General features: G+C 47.0%; 2 protein-coding genes across 3 annotated transcripts in view; both read right to left on the bottom strand.

Annotated features, from left to right (window-relative positions):
* Nucleotides 1–796, bottom strand: part of kifc3 (kinesin family member C3) — a 42,753-nt gene extending 41,957 nt beyond the window's left edge. The window contains exons 1-2 of one of the 2 annotated variants that reach the window (XM_035418377.1): nt 580–795; nt 414–475 (exon numbers count right to left, since the gene is read on the bottom strand). The gene's annotated coding sequence lies outside the window, so the exon portion shown is untranslated. Of the gene's footprint in view, nt 1–413; nt 476–579 lie in introns of both variants that reach the window. The other variant, XM_035418379.1, reaches the window with a different exon arrangement.
* A 4,226-nt stretch (nt 797–5,022) lies between these two features.
* Nucleotides 5,023–13,667, bottom strand: part of LOC118228193 (cyclic nucleotide-gated cation channel beta-1-like) — a 39,336-nt gene continuing 30,691 nt past the window's right edge. The window contains exons 27-39 of the mRNA XM_035419530.1: nt 13,618–13,667; nt 12,806–12,856; nt 12,020–12,106; nt 11,430–11,494; nt 10,902–11,024; nt 10,479–10,620; nt 9,868–10,027; nt 9,185–9,282; nt 8,835–8,918; nt 8,406–8,524; nt 7,960–8,106; nt 6,880–7,063; nt 5,023–5,967 (exon numbers count right to left, since the gene is read on the bottom strand). The exon at nt 13,618–13,667 is cut by the window's right edge and continues 159 nt beyond it. Of these exons, the coding sequence (XP_035275421.1) occupies nt 5,734–5,967; nt 6,880–7,063; nt 7,960–8,106; nt 8,406–8,524; nt 8,835–8,918; nt 9,185–9,282; nt 9,868–10,027; nt 10,479–10,620; nt 10,902–11,024; nt 11,430–11,494; nt 12,020–12,106; nt 12,806–12,856; nt 13,618–13,667 (1,544 nt within the window). The 3' untranslated portion in view covers nt 5,023–5,733. The remainder of the gene's footprint in view (nt 5,968–6,879; nt 7,064–7,959; nt 8,107–8,405; nt 8,525–8,834; nt 8,919–9,184; nt 9,283–9,867; nt 10,028–10,478; nt 10,621–10,901; nt 11,025–11,429; nt 11,495–12,019; nt 12,107–12,805; nt 12,857–13,617) is intronic.

The raw sequence follows: 13,667 nt of genomic DNA, 5'->3' as shown, positions 1-13,667 counted from the left end.
CTGTTTTTTGGGGGGGAATTATAAAAAGCCAGGCTATAACACGTATAGGGTATTCGTAAATCAAAGCGAATTAAGACAAAAAGTAAAAATCGCTATTTAATCTGACGTAGGTTGCTAAATGTGTATAACTCTGTGAAACTAAACTGATGCACTAGCACTTTGCACGCGTGCAAGAAATTCATTTCTGTGCTTAATTTTGCTCAGGATTTAAAGGGTGTCGCAGCAGAAATGCGTTGTCCCAAACGAGTAGCAGCCCTAAAAATATTTTCGAAACGAAGATTCCAGGTAGTTCACGAGAAAACATTCATGATTTACGAACGAGCCTTGATAATCACACCTGTGAATCACGGTTGTTGTAAAACTGTTAACGAAACAGCCCGAGAAGTAGCGCCAAATCCAAAATATGTTCTTACCTCTCTGGCCAGCGGGCAAACTTAAGTTCCTAGAACGCTCCGTATATCCTTTTAGATTACTCCTGTGGTTCATTGAAGATAAAAAAAAAACGAAACTGTTGGCTTCTCCAACAAAGCGCTACGAGCCCCTTGTCTGCGGCACGAGAATGTAACTAGCGTAGCGTACCCACAGTTGAGAAAGTTCCTTCCTTAAACCGCCTCTCGTCTGTAGATGCTGAGAACCAACCAGACCCGCTGGAGAGGACGGAGCGCCAGCCAGCTGATTCAATACAAAAGCAGTGACGTAATTCTACGCTTTGGTTTAAAACGAGAAAGCACGCCTTTGCCGTTTCACGCACACCGCTGGATAGTTTCGCCAGCGTTGCGTTTCGACCACCTCACTTATTTTTAACTACAAATTTCATTTAAATAATTTAATTATGCAACGGGTCCTACTTCAAGGTGCTCTCAACAAAACAAAAAAACATTCTCACTGGCGGATCTGTGGCCTACTGCTGTTAATAAACTACCAAACTAAGGGGCGGATAATGCGCGAGAGGGTCTGATTGTGACGTGAATTTGAAGACGTTACACCTGTCCTATTTTATTGTGAAAAGCAGCATCGTATGTGATTCTTTAAAGGTGCATGTGTATTCCGAGTCACTGACCTGTTTTACATTTCAATACGGTCAATAGGTCTCCTAGCTTTGGACTCGGTGTCACCCAGTTTCCACATCTGCCAGTAACCACAACAACCACCACTACGACTACTTAATAATAACAACAACAATAATAATAATTACAAACCAATCAGAAAAATTTCGAACACTTTTACTAATATATTATATACATTTTTTTTTACAAGCCACACAATTTAAAAAGCATTAGCAAATTAAAGTTGATCTCATTTGAGAGTATTAATGCAGAGTAAAGCAGGTCAAACAACCCCGTATGTACACAACTAGTAGGATACAAAAAAAGAGGACTTCCGGTTTTAATTCTATACAAACATGCACATCCGAACTGTGGAGAATGAGCCGTTAAATCTGCGAAGCCATAGCAACACACTGCTAAACTGTCAAAATCAAAAGCCTCCACTAATGTTCATGAACAGTAAAAAAATAAATAAATAAATAAAAATAATAAATAAATAAAATCCTATACACTAAGTATGAGCATGTACAGTCTAGCTGGCAGTTTCAGAAGCTGGTTCTCAGGTCCATAGCATCTATATACCTATGCTTAATTATTATAAAACTTTAAAAAAGTCAATTCCACACATGATTTTCTACAGTAATCAATCGGTTCTGACTTGTGTTACCACATGAAAATAAAACACACAACGCATTAGGGCCTATTTAACGTAATGAACTACATTCAGTGTCTGGTTTTCTCACAGCTTTTTGAACCGGATATCAGATATTAATTATATAAAATAAATAAATAAAATATTAAATAAACATATTTACAAGCCAGACGTAGGGTGTTGTGGCAGAAGCATCTTGTCTGCACTGTCCTGCCTGAAAGGCTGCAGGGCAATTTTACACAGCGACCTAAACTGCTACTGCACACTCCTACATTCAGAAGAAAGAGCAGAACACAGTGTTTTCTGAAAAAAAAAGAGATAGTTGGATAACAGTTTTAAGGTTTCTTAGTTTTTGACTACTGGGAAGGCATTTGCAAAACATAACACTGCATTTTCTTGATCTAAACAAACGCATAACTCTTACATAGCTATGAAAATAAGCACAGCATTTGCGGTGACCGAAAAAAATCTCAAAAGGTAAGCCTCATGTGCACTGCTATATACAACACAATGAAAACAAAATGGCGACGTCTTCCTTCGGCTGTCTGGTTACATATAAAATCACACAGCAGTCTCATAATATAAACATCTATGCACTGGGAACTGAGCAGTCTTCACATATTTCAGAACTATCAATAATTATTTAAAAAACGAAGCATACTTAATAAAACATTACTGTTTGATTTCAGCAATTTTAAAAAACAAAAACAAAGGGAAAATAGTTACTGTTTTCATAACATTCTAATTTTTTCACGACATGCTTTTCAGCTTCTTTATTTTGTTTGTTTGTGTAAAAACAAAAAAGAGCAATCCCCCCACACAATGATAAACACAAAAAGGACAGGTGTTAAGTGACTAACCCCCTACTACTTCTTTGTGTCATTCTTCAACAGATGCAATTAATGGACAAACCATGAATGGAAAAGTGATCAGTATCAATGTACACCAGTAGTACATCATTAATACTGGTGATATTAACAGCAGCTTTGGATAAACAAATAAATAATAAATAAATCAGGGAGCACTGGGATCTACTGTTCATGTGAGTTCATGTATTGTAGATAAACAGACATCCTCACAGGAGTAATTAAAAGTCAATGGCATTGTAATGGATCTAGCTGTACGCTATGCAGTAGCACAGAATATGCAGTCGTCTGTAACTAACAACAGTGGAGCTTAATCTTTCAATTAATGCAGAAAGCACCACTGAGCTTCCACATAGCAGAGAACCTAACAGTGAACCTGGCTTAAGGGAACCAAGGTTCCCTTAAAAAAACACAGGCTTGCTCAGCATTGTTTAGTCATATTTTTTTTTTTAGCTTCTCGTCTGGGCGTTGCAAACACAATGACTATCTTCCAGCGACTTCCTTCCCGCCTTCCTCTGTGAGCAGAAGTCATATTCAGGATTTCCAGGCATTTCTACCACCGCAGTACTGCCACTGCCTGCCTGCTTCTCAAAATTCAGACCATTTTTAAACAGAGATCTTTTTCTTTTTTTTCTTTTCTTGAAAAGCCTGTTTTGTTAAATTGACCCAGTGGACAAGCACAGTAAAATTGCCAGTGATAAATCAACTTTTACAGAGTACATATGGTGCCAACTGGACTCTGTTAGCATGGGAATTATCACTGGAAATTTTGCTGTGCATGTAAGACACATTTGCAAAAAAACGAGCATATTGACCTTTCCCTTATTTTCAGTCAGGCTCAGCTGACTTCCTCAGTGTAAAACCTAATTTAAATCAGAAGCTGTGAAATTAAATGTCGTCCTGTCATGAGGTAAGGGGTTATCGCTGTTGAGTTCACACTCACACACACACACACACACACACACACACAGAAAAGGACTGGACTGTTCTCTCAGCTCAAAACACACGCAAAACACGCAATGCTGGTGAGTTTACACAGACTCCTCTGCACAGGGCTGGAGAGTTGACACATAACACACAACACGCAACGCGGGTGAGTTCAGACAAGGAACACACAATGCCGATGAGCACACACACAAAACACACACTGCTGGCAGCTTATATTGCAGTTTGCATCATCTTGATGTTGTAGCTTGTCATGCCTCCTAGTTTGACTTAGCATAGGTCAGGTCAGAGAGTAATGTTTACTGTGTGAACTGGACTTAATGTGTTCATGGCTATGGGCCATGATTAGCTGTTACATAATGAGGATTGTACCTTATCGGACCTGTGTTTTGTAGTTGTTCCAATGACCTTCGGTATGCACTTATTGTACGTCGCTTTGGATAAAAGCCACTGCTAAATAAATGTATTGTATTGACTTCACACATCAAACACACAACGCTAAGAAGGTCACACACACACACACAGTGCAATGTCGGCAAGTTCACACACACACAACCTAGAACATTGATGAGTGTGTAACTCTGATCAGCTCACACACAAAACTTGCAATCTTGGTGAATTTCGATAGACAGAACATCAACATTAGCACAGCAACGTGAGAGAGAAGTCCCAGCACAACACCACCCCTGTACTTTTCTCAGTGCAAACTCAGAGAATAAATACGGTCTGTATAATATAATTACAGTTTCTCAACCAATAACGGAATGAAAAAAAAAAAAAAAAAATACATATTTGCATTTTTCACCACCTTCCCACTGATATACAGTACTGATGACCGTCTATCGAAGGAAAGGATTTTTCCACATTGCATGTGAGAACTGTGAGGGGACCGTGCAGGAATCGACCCCAAACGCCAGCGATGGTTCCATAGCGCAGAATCAATGTGAAGCCATGTTCCTTTTACAGTAGGTGTCAGTGGGCTGCTCCAGTTAGAAAAATGGATGGGGGGGGGGGGGGTGTCACTCCCCAAGTCAATCTATTATGAATGTTTCCACAACATTTCATTGATGTTACAACAGTATTTCTACGATTGCAAAATGGTGTGACAAAACATTCGCTTGGCATTCATCCCTGGATGTGGGAAACGAAATCAAATTTTTAAAAAACACTAACAGCTAAAAATAGCAAACAAACAAAAAAACAGCAAATAAAAAGCCTGAGATTATCCACTATGGCACGACTACAAACTCTTCTGGGTTCTATAGCTGGCGTTACTCCAAGGGTGGTCGGATGAAAGGCAACTGGCCGGCTATTGTCTGGCGGTGCTTGTAGCACATGCTCCTTATTACAAAGACAGCTGTAAACTCTTTTCCAATCTTTATCGTCAACATGACACAAAAAAAACAAAAAACACAGCTTGAGAAAACTACACCTACAGCAAACAGCAGCAGAATCTGGCATAAAAAAACTGAGAATGTGTTACTCTGGCCCTCCAGTCCCCCGACAGCCCCTTTCAAAGTTCAGTAAAAAAAAAACTAAAAAAAAACTAAGCACAGAAATTTATTATGTGGCTCCTGGGTCCTACAGGAGCCAATGAGAGCACTGTTACTAGGCAGAGGGACAGCGCCTGTATGGGGGGGCAAGTGACGGGTGGAGGGGGTTTAAGCTGTGTTTTGGCAGGTCCTTGGGACCGGTTGTGTGTAAAACAGTTTCAGCAGAGCAGACCTGGAGATATCCCGTCCCCACGCAGGTTTAAGGGCCCGTCCCCGGGGGGTCCAGCTATGGGACGGCGGACGCCCTCAGTCGCTGTGATACCCCGGGAAGGACCTAAAACACCGCTCGGGTTTCAATCACAAAACAAAAGGAAAATAAAAAAAAACAGAAATTATAGGTATTGGCGTCCCCCAGGGGTCAGAGAGGGGATCGAAAAATAGACTTTTCCACAGCGCGCGTCTTCGCTCGATCGTTTTCCTGGCGAGAGAGCGAGGGGAGAGCAGGGTGCGCGATGGCGGCTGTGCGGTTTCCGTGGTTACTCCGGGTGGCTGACTCAGCCTGGAAGCAGGCGCCGCTCCCCAGGGGCCGTGAGCGGGCGGGGCGAGGGCGTGGACCGGGCGTGGCCTTTTCGGGGCTCCTAAGCGCAAGAGATCAAGACGTCCTGTTCCGGGACGAGAGGGAAGGGCGGCGGATTCTCACGCCGTGGGCCTTCTTACCCCGGCCACCCAGGCTACTCCTTGGGCTCCCCTTTCTTCTTCTCCTCCTTCTCCTCCTCCTGCTGCTGCTGCCCGGGCTCCTCCCCGCCCTCCGCGCCTCCCTCCCCCGGCTGCAGCTCCACGGACAGGACGTCCTCTCCCTGCGGCGCGGGCGACAGCCGGATCAGCGCCGAGCCGTCCTTGCTCTCCGCCACCACGTCGTCCTCGTCCTCCGCCGGGCCGCCGGGGGTGGGGGAGGAGCTGGAGGGCTGAGGGCATCAGAGAGAGAGAGAGAGAGAGAGAGAGAGGGAGGGGGTCAGAGGCAGAGAGAGAGAGAGGGAGACGGTCAGAGAGAGAGAGAGAGAGAGAGAGAGAGAGAGGGAGAGGAAGGGGGTCAGAGACAGAGAGAGAGAGGGAGACGGTCAGAGAGGGAGAGAGAGAGGGTCAGAGAGCGAGAGAGGGAGGGAGGGAGGGGTTCAGAGAGAGAGAGGGAGGGAGGGGTTCAGAGAGAGGGAGGGAGGGAGGGGGTCAGAGAGAGAGAGAGGGAGGGGTTCAGAGAGAGGGAGGGAGGGAGGGGGTCAGAGAGAGAGAGGGAGGGGTTCAGAGAGAGTTAGAGAGGAAGGGGGTCAGAGAGAGAGAGAGACAGAGAGAAAGGGGGAGAGAGAGAGAGAGAGAGTGAATGACAGGGTTTCATCATGTGGGACAAACACAGCTGCTCGGGCAGTGGAATGTGCGCAGTACACACAAACACCCTCCTTTTCTTTCACACACAGAGAAACCTGCCGTGTGCGGTGAGTCTGCAGAACGAGGCTTACTCTGCGCGCACACTGCTGTGAGTGAACGGCCTGCTGGAGAGACACAGTGCTCGCAACGTATAATAACCATTTCAAGGCCTTTGGAAAAATGTTTTTTTCATCCTGTGTAAATGAAGGCGTGTCTCTCAGAAAAACCACTTGAGTCACTTTGGTGAATGCGTGCGTGTGTGTGTGTGTGTGAGAGAGTGTACGTGTGTGCGCGTATGTGTGTATGTGTATGCGTATGTGTGTGAGTGTGTGTATGCGTGTGTGCATGTGTGTGTGTGTGTGTGTGTGTGTGTATGTGTGTGAGTGTGTGTATGCGTGTGTGTGTGTGTATGTGTGTGTATGTGTATGCGTGTGTCCTGTCATTCTCTGGCAGCGTACCCTGGCGCTGGTCTTGTAGGTCTTCTTCAGCAGGGAGAGGGTTCCCTTCAGGCCGGACTTCTGGGTCATCTCCAGAGCAGCTTTGAACAGTTTGGGGGTCTCGGGCCGTGGGGGGATCACCTGGGCGCCCTCCTTCCCCTCGCCCTTGTCACCTGCCGGCTTCTTGTCCTTAGTCAGCATTTTCCTGGGGCACAAACCAGAAGAGCCATGAGCACAGATTCCCAGATTTGCACTTGCAACCGCCAGCTTCCCAGCTTTCCTGTTTCCCAGTTTCCCTCTGGCTTAGGCCAGTTTCCCTGCTGGATTATTTATCCACCCCCCCACCCCTCAGGATTTCCGCCAGGTCCCCAGGTACCGCCAGGAAAAGGGGGAGGGTGAGGTTGTGATTAATGAGGGATCACAGGATGCTCTAGATCAGATAATAAGAAGTGCCCTGCTCCACCCCCCTCATGCTCTGGCTAATAATGCGGGTAAAGAATGGTTTATGATTTCATCCCACATACCCACCCCCCCCCCCCCCCCCCACTCCCCCATCTCACTCGCTCCTGACTGGTCATGTGACATGAAAGCTTGAGCTGTGATCCAAAGTGATCTGAAGGAGGTCAGGTGGACTCCCCCCCCCCCAACTCTCCCACTCATTTGGACTCCCTCCAAATAAATTCCTCTACTCCTGCTGGTGAGCTGAGAGGAAGGCCTCCTGACCATGGATCATTTCAACCACACATAATCCTAATCCCAGTTCACTTAAACCCTGTGGAGAGTAAATTTTTTGGAATGTTTGGAAAGTCAATGTTCTAGAATCACCACAGTGTTCTGGAATGTTTCTATCACCACAGTGGTGATTGTCACATCATCATTAGAATGTTCAGCTAAGAACGTTCTAATCACATATTTGTAGTAGTCCAGAGAAGGACACTTATCCCAGATCAGTCACTGGGGGAAGAACCTACTGATTCTTCCCCTCCCGGAAACCGAAGGAGCAGTAAAGGGGAGGCGTGTCAACACTGGTCAGGTGACCCAACCACGTGACCCAAATCTGCAGCTGTGATTGGTGGGTGCAGGCAGCAGGCTCTCTCTCACTTGGCCTTCTTGCGCAGCAGCTTCTGGGACTCGGGGTAGTGGACCAGGATCTCCGCCAGGTCCTTCTTGTCCAGGATGAAGAGGTTGGCGAAGCCGTGCGCCACCACGTTGGCCGTCCGCCGATTCCCGCCGCCCACCGCCAGCAAGCTGCGGGACGCCACGCGGAGCGCGGGCACAGGGGAAACCGCAAGGGTTACCGGGGGTTACGGGAGGGAAAGGGTAACCGGGGTTACGGGAGCCCAGTTTGTTACCAATGAAAACTAATTCATAGATAAAGGTCGAAGGTCACTGAATTCATATAGAACGGTTAACAAACAACCATAACATAGCACAAAAAGTCAAAAAGCTACTTGTTCCTATTAACCGATATACTGTAGCGATACGCACAGTTCTACGCTGTTTATTAAAGCGAACCTCGAAGAGAGGGAACTGTGGGGCGGGCCTACCTGATTTCCCCGAACACAGACCCCGCCCTCAGCGTGACGAACACTGTCTTCCCGTCGGGCCCGCCCACCACCTGCACCTCCCCCGCCTTAATGATGTACATCTCCCGGCCAATCTCCCCCTGCAGCACAGGAAGGGCAGGGGCACGTGACACGTTACACTCCGTCACCCAACAGCGATTGGAATACCACATTCTAATCCAAATTCCAAACAGAGCAAACACGATATCAAATAATTCAATTCACCCTGTTTTACTGGCATGGAATGACTCTGTGCGGCACATAACTCAATAAATAATATTTTGAATAATATTAAAAAGGAGCTTTTTGACTAATTATCACTATGTGGACGGCCAGGGGAAGCAGACTGGAAGGCACACCTGGTTTGAATGGGCAGAAAATCCATAATTCAGCAATTCTCTAGCCCCTCACCTTTTTGCAGACGTAGTCGCCTGGGAGGTAGACCACAGACCTGAGCCTCTTCAGCATGTCAAAGATCATCTGCCTGTCACAGCCCTGAGAGAGAGAGGGAGAGAGAGAGAGAGAGGGAGAGAGAATGATAGAGAGACAGACAGAAGGAAAGAGAGTAAGAGAGAGGGCGAGAGAGAGAAAGATAGAGTGAGACAGAGAGAGTGATAGAGAGGGAGAGAGAGAGAGGGAGAGAGAAATGTTTTGTCTTTGTGGCCAAGAACAGACATGCAGGAAAGTGGGTGGAAGGTTCACTTGAGGTTCCAGACGTCTTAAGCAGGCACTGGCCCTGAATGTCCAGCAGCCAGACTCACCTGGAAAAGAGCGACTTTACTGACGATGGAGTAATTCACATCCACAGCGATGTCCAGCCGCATCTTATCCGGCAACTGCATGAGCAGCTCCTGCTCATCTGAGAGAGGGGGAGGGAGAGAGAGAGAGAGGGGAGACAGATAAAAAGAGGGGGGGGAGAGGTAGAGAGAGAGAGGGAGAGAGATAGAGAGAGGGACAGAGGGAGGGAGAGAGTGGGACCGAGGAGGAGAGCGAGAGGAATAGACATGGGGGGGTCATAGAGGGACAAAGTGAGGGAGAAAGAAAGGAGGAGGAGACATGGAGGGATGGTGAAAGAGAGAGAGAATGGAAAGGAGACAGAGGAGAGTGCAAGAGAGGTGAGGAGAAAGAGTGAGGGAACAGGAAGGAGAAAAAGTGAGAAAGGAGAGACCGATTATTATAATTGTTATTTTCATCCCACCCGTGGCTCTGAGCTAAACGATATAATCACAGTGGCTTCGCATAATTACACGCTTTGTGTGTCGAAGCACCCTACTGTAAAACCGCTCTGTTTGTTATTCTATTAGAGCACCGCTGAACTGCACAGAGAGACGCAGAGGGGCAGGGGAAAAACCCAAAAACCCACAGCTCGTTAAAAGCACGCGATCGTCAGCCGCTGAAAGACAACAGCCCCTTTTCCTAAAACACACAGGCCCAGCCACCTTACCCAGCATGCCCTGGGACTGCCAGGTGTAGTCGTACCAGGTCTTGACCCGGTGCTGGACGTCCCGCGGGATGCGGTAGGAGGTCATGTACTTGACGGTGTTGTCCATGCAGGCGCGGTAGTAGGTCTGTCCCGCGGTGGCCGCGCCCACCACGTCTCTCATCTGGAAGGGGGGGGGGGGGGAAGGGTCAGGGAGGACATGGTCAAACCAAACTATGGCCTCCATCATCGGACGACAGGCCAGGGGCTTGTGGTAATGCATAATATTCTACTACTCGTTTGGTTCAGGTTCATCCATGCATTGTAGTTACTTTGTGTGCTTCTTGCCCCAAACCAGGGTGAAAACTACTGACACTTATAACTGCAAAAGCCACAGTTGCACACAACATCAATCCATCCATCCATTATCAATATCTGCTTATCCTGGGCAGGGTCGCAAGGTGCACAGAACAAGGAGAGCCAAATGCAACAGAGCCAGTGGCCATACACATAAAGCGTCGTGCAAGTGGAGAGCCGATCTTGGATCAGGACCTCCCTTCGTCCTATAGGACAAAGCTAGGATACTGAATTGTGATTGGCTCACCATACCGCCAAACCCGGCGAGCAATACCCACCTGACCAATCATAATGGAGAAAGCGAAGACTCCCACAAAGTAGTTGACCAGCTGGAAGATGATCTCGAAGAGCGTGGTGGGGTCGGGCAGCCCCCCGATGGTGATCAGGGTTTTAACGGCGAAGTAGTAGCAGCGGATGTAACTGTGTGGGGGGGAGGGAGGAGCTTGTCAGAGCAGAGCATGGGGGGGCGGAGCTTGTCAGAGCAGAGCATGGGGGGGCGGAGCTTGTCAGAGCAGAGCATGGGGGGGCGGAGCTTGTCAGAGCAGAGCATGGGGGGGCGGAGCTTGTCAGAGCAGAGCGGGGGGGGGGGCGGAGCTTGTCAGAGCAGAGCATGGGGGGGCGGAGCTTGTCAGAGCAGAGCATGGGGGGGGGGGGGGGGGGTGACTGGAAACTAACGCCCACGCCTGAGCTGTCTTGCTCACCTGTTTCCCAGTCCGTCGTACACCCACTTAGTGGAGCCCAGACCCTGGTAGTCCGACCCCCAGTAGAAGAGACAGGCGTTACAGTGCAGAGAGTACAGCAGGTAGGTGGTGGTGCGGATGACTCTGTGTGTGGGGGGGGGGGGGGAAGGGAGGGAGAGGGAATGAGAGAAACAGGGAGAGAGAAAGGGACAGTGAGAGGAAGGGAGAGAAAGAGAGACAGAAGAAGAGAAAGGTGGAAAGAGAGGGAGAGAGAAAGGGAGAACAAGAGAGAATGAGAGACCGCAAGGGAGAGAGAATGGGAGAGAGAAAGGGACAGTGAGAAAGGGAGAGAGTTAAAAATACATTGATTTAAATAAACGTTACATTGAGAGAGACAGGATAAAAGAGATCTACAAAACCATGTTTTTCATGTGTGGGAGAGACTGGCAGAGATGGCTAAGAAAGACAGACCTTTATTGGAGAGCGACAGAATTCCCCCAAACAAGACATTAGCGAACACTTGTATAATCATTCTTTCCTCCATCTTACCTGTAGATATAGGCCTTGCTCAAGATGGCCTCCAGGCGGTCGTTAAACTCGAAGAAGGCCATGTACTGTGGAGCGGAGAGGACTACATTAAGTGTACACAATCACAGCCTCTGGTTTAACCCCTCAGACTTACACAATTCATATTTATATCTACGTTGAAATTTACTGAAGCGACTGACCAGACCTAACACCGGTACTTCAGACTCCTCCCACAAAAAAAACCTAACAAATCATACTAATATTTTTATAATAAAAGTTAACTATTTTAAAGAGGGCAAGGCACATGCATTACTTCCTCTATAATTTGGATGAGCGTCTAGCCACTTTATTTTTTTTTACCATATTAAAAAAATATGACATTTTGGGAAATATTAGCCTTGTAAGACCGATCTTTGATGCTTGACCGTCACAGTCCATTTCATTGGCCGACACCGTGGAAGTGATCATTGAGAGGCCGCCTTTACAGACCGATATGAACCCACGGTTGTGCTGATTGGACGAGAGACACGAGTGGCCGCTTGTCATTGGCTCTGGAGCTGGGGAGCAAGCTTGTCATTGGTGCATGAGCTCTGGAGCTGGGGGGGCGATACCTTGAGGAGGCGGGGGAAGCGGAGGAGCGAGTTGACGCCGGTTTTGATGTAGAACAGCTCCAGGGGAATGAGGCTGGCCACGTCCATCTGAAAGACAGAGACACACGCCGTTTAAGGAGCCACTATTTCTGTGCTCTGTTGATCTTGCCTGGTGTAACTGAGCCTGCCAATATGACCAGAAGGCGGGGTTTGCGCTTTTTGAGAGTATTTCATTGGTTCCAATACACCAGACAAGATCAGTAAAGCATAGAAAAGTATTTGAATCCAAAACAAATACGTATTCGACCCAGGTCTGGCGCTGAGGCTGAACCAGACAAGTGTAGACAGTAAGAGGTTGCGCCTTGGCAATCGATTCACAGCACTAAATAACCATAACATCACATTACTGGCATTTAGCAGACACTCAAATCCAGAAAGACTTTTATTTATTTTAATTTTTTTTTTTTTTTTTTTTTACATAGTATCTATATATACAGGTGGATATATGGGTTAGGAGCTGGTCTGGTAACCTGAAGGTCACAGCTTCGATTCCCTGGTAGGACACTGCCGTTGCACCCTTGAGCAAGGTACTTAACCTGCATTGCTTCAGTATACATCCAGCTGTATAAATGGATGCAATTTAAAATCCCATATAAATACTGTGTAAGTCGCTCTGGATGAGAGCGTCTGCTAAATGCCGTAATGTAATGCAAGGTACAACGACAGAGTGCTACCTGGGAAGTGGTGTTCCCCAGCCTCTGTGCTACACTGCTGCCCTCATAACGGTGTGAATGAATGAGCCGTTACCTTAAAGCGCAGAGTTTTCATGTAGTTCTCCCTCATGTCCTTTTTGTCACACTGTGATGCAGAGAAAGCAGCGAGACTAATTAGCAACACGTCAGCTTTCAGTTCAGCAAGCAAATCTGTGCGTGTGTGTGTGCTTGTATGCGTGTGTGTTTATATGTGTGTTTGTGTGTGTGTGCATGCGCGTGTGTGTTTGTGTGCGTGTGTTTGTTTGTATGTGTGTGTGTGTTTGTATGTGCATGTGTGTATGTTTGTATGTGTGCATGCCTGTCCGTATTTGTATGCGTGGGTGTGTGTGCACAAGAGAGAGCAGAGATGGAAGGTAACTGGTGAGAGATATTTCTTTAGTCTGTGTGTTGGATCTATGCTTCTGTATATGTGGTCTGTGTGCACACTGTCAGCCTTCAAATATTCTCTGGTCTGTACAGTACACTGTGTAATGTACAGCATGTTGCGTCTGAACACGCTTTCTATGTAATATGTACTTGGACAGAGTGTGCTATAGCCGTGTGAAAAACTGTTTCATTTCACTATAGCACTTCAGTCCAGTTCCTGCTCCATTAGACACAGAGCCAAGAAGCTATTTATGCATCTAACTGAAAAATGGCAAAAATGTAGCTGTTTTTAAATTTTTTATGATGACAAGAATTTGTGTCTGTGAAACAGTGCATGGATATCTCACGTCTGTTTGCGTGTACAAAGCACAATTTGTACATTTACCATGTTAATTTACATAACAGAGGCTATGTGTCTGAAATGTACAGAGCTGATTTAACACCGAACGGTTTTGCTCCCGGTCGCCTGGCGCGTCTCACCACGATGTCTCCGCCCCTGACGAACTGGAGGCGGGGCTGGAAGACCAGGA

This window comes from Anguilla anguilla, chromosome 5 (genome assembly GCF_013347855.1).
Source record: "Anguilla anguilla isolate fAngAng1 chromosome 5, fAngAng1.pri, whole genome shotgun sequence".
NCBI lineage: Eukaryota > Metazoa > Chordata > Actinopteri > Anguilliformes > Anguillidae > Anguilla > Anguilla anguilla.
Note: the sequence above shows the minus strand (reverse complement) of the source record. Positions and strands in the feature narration are given on the sequence as shown.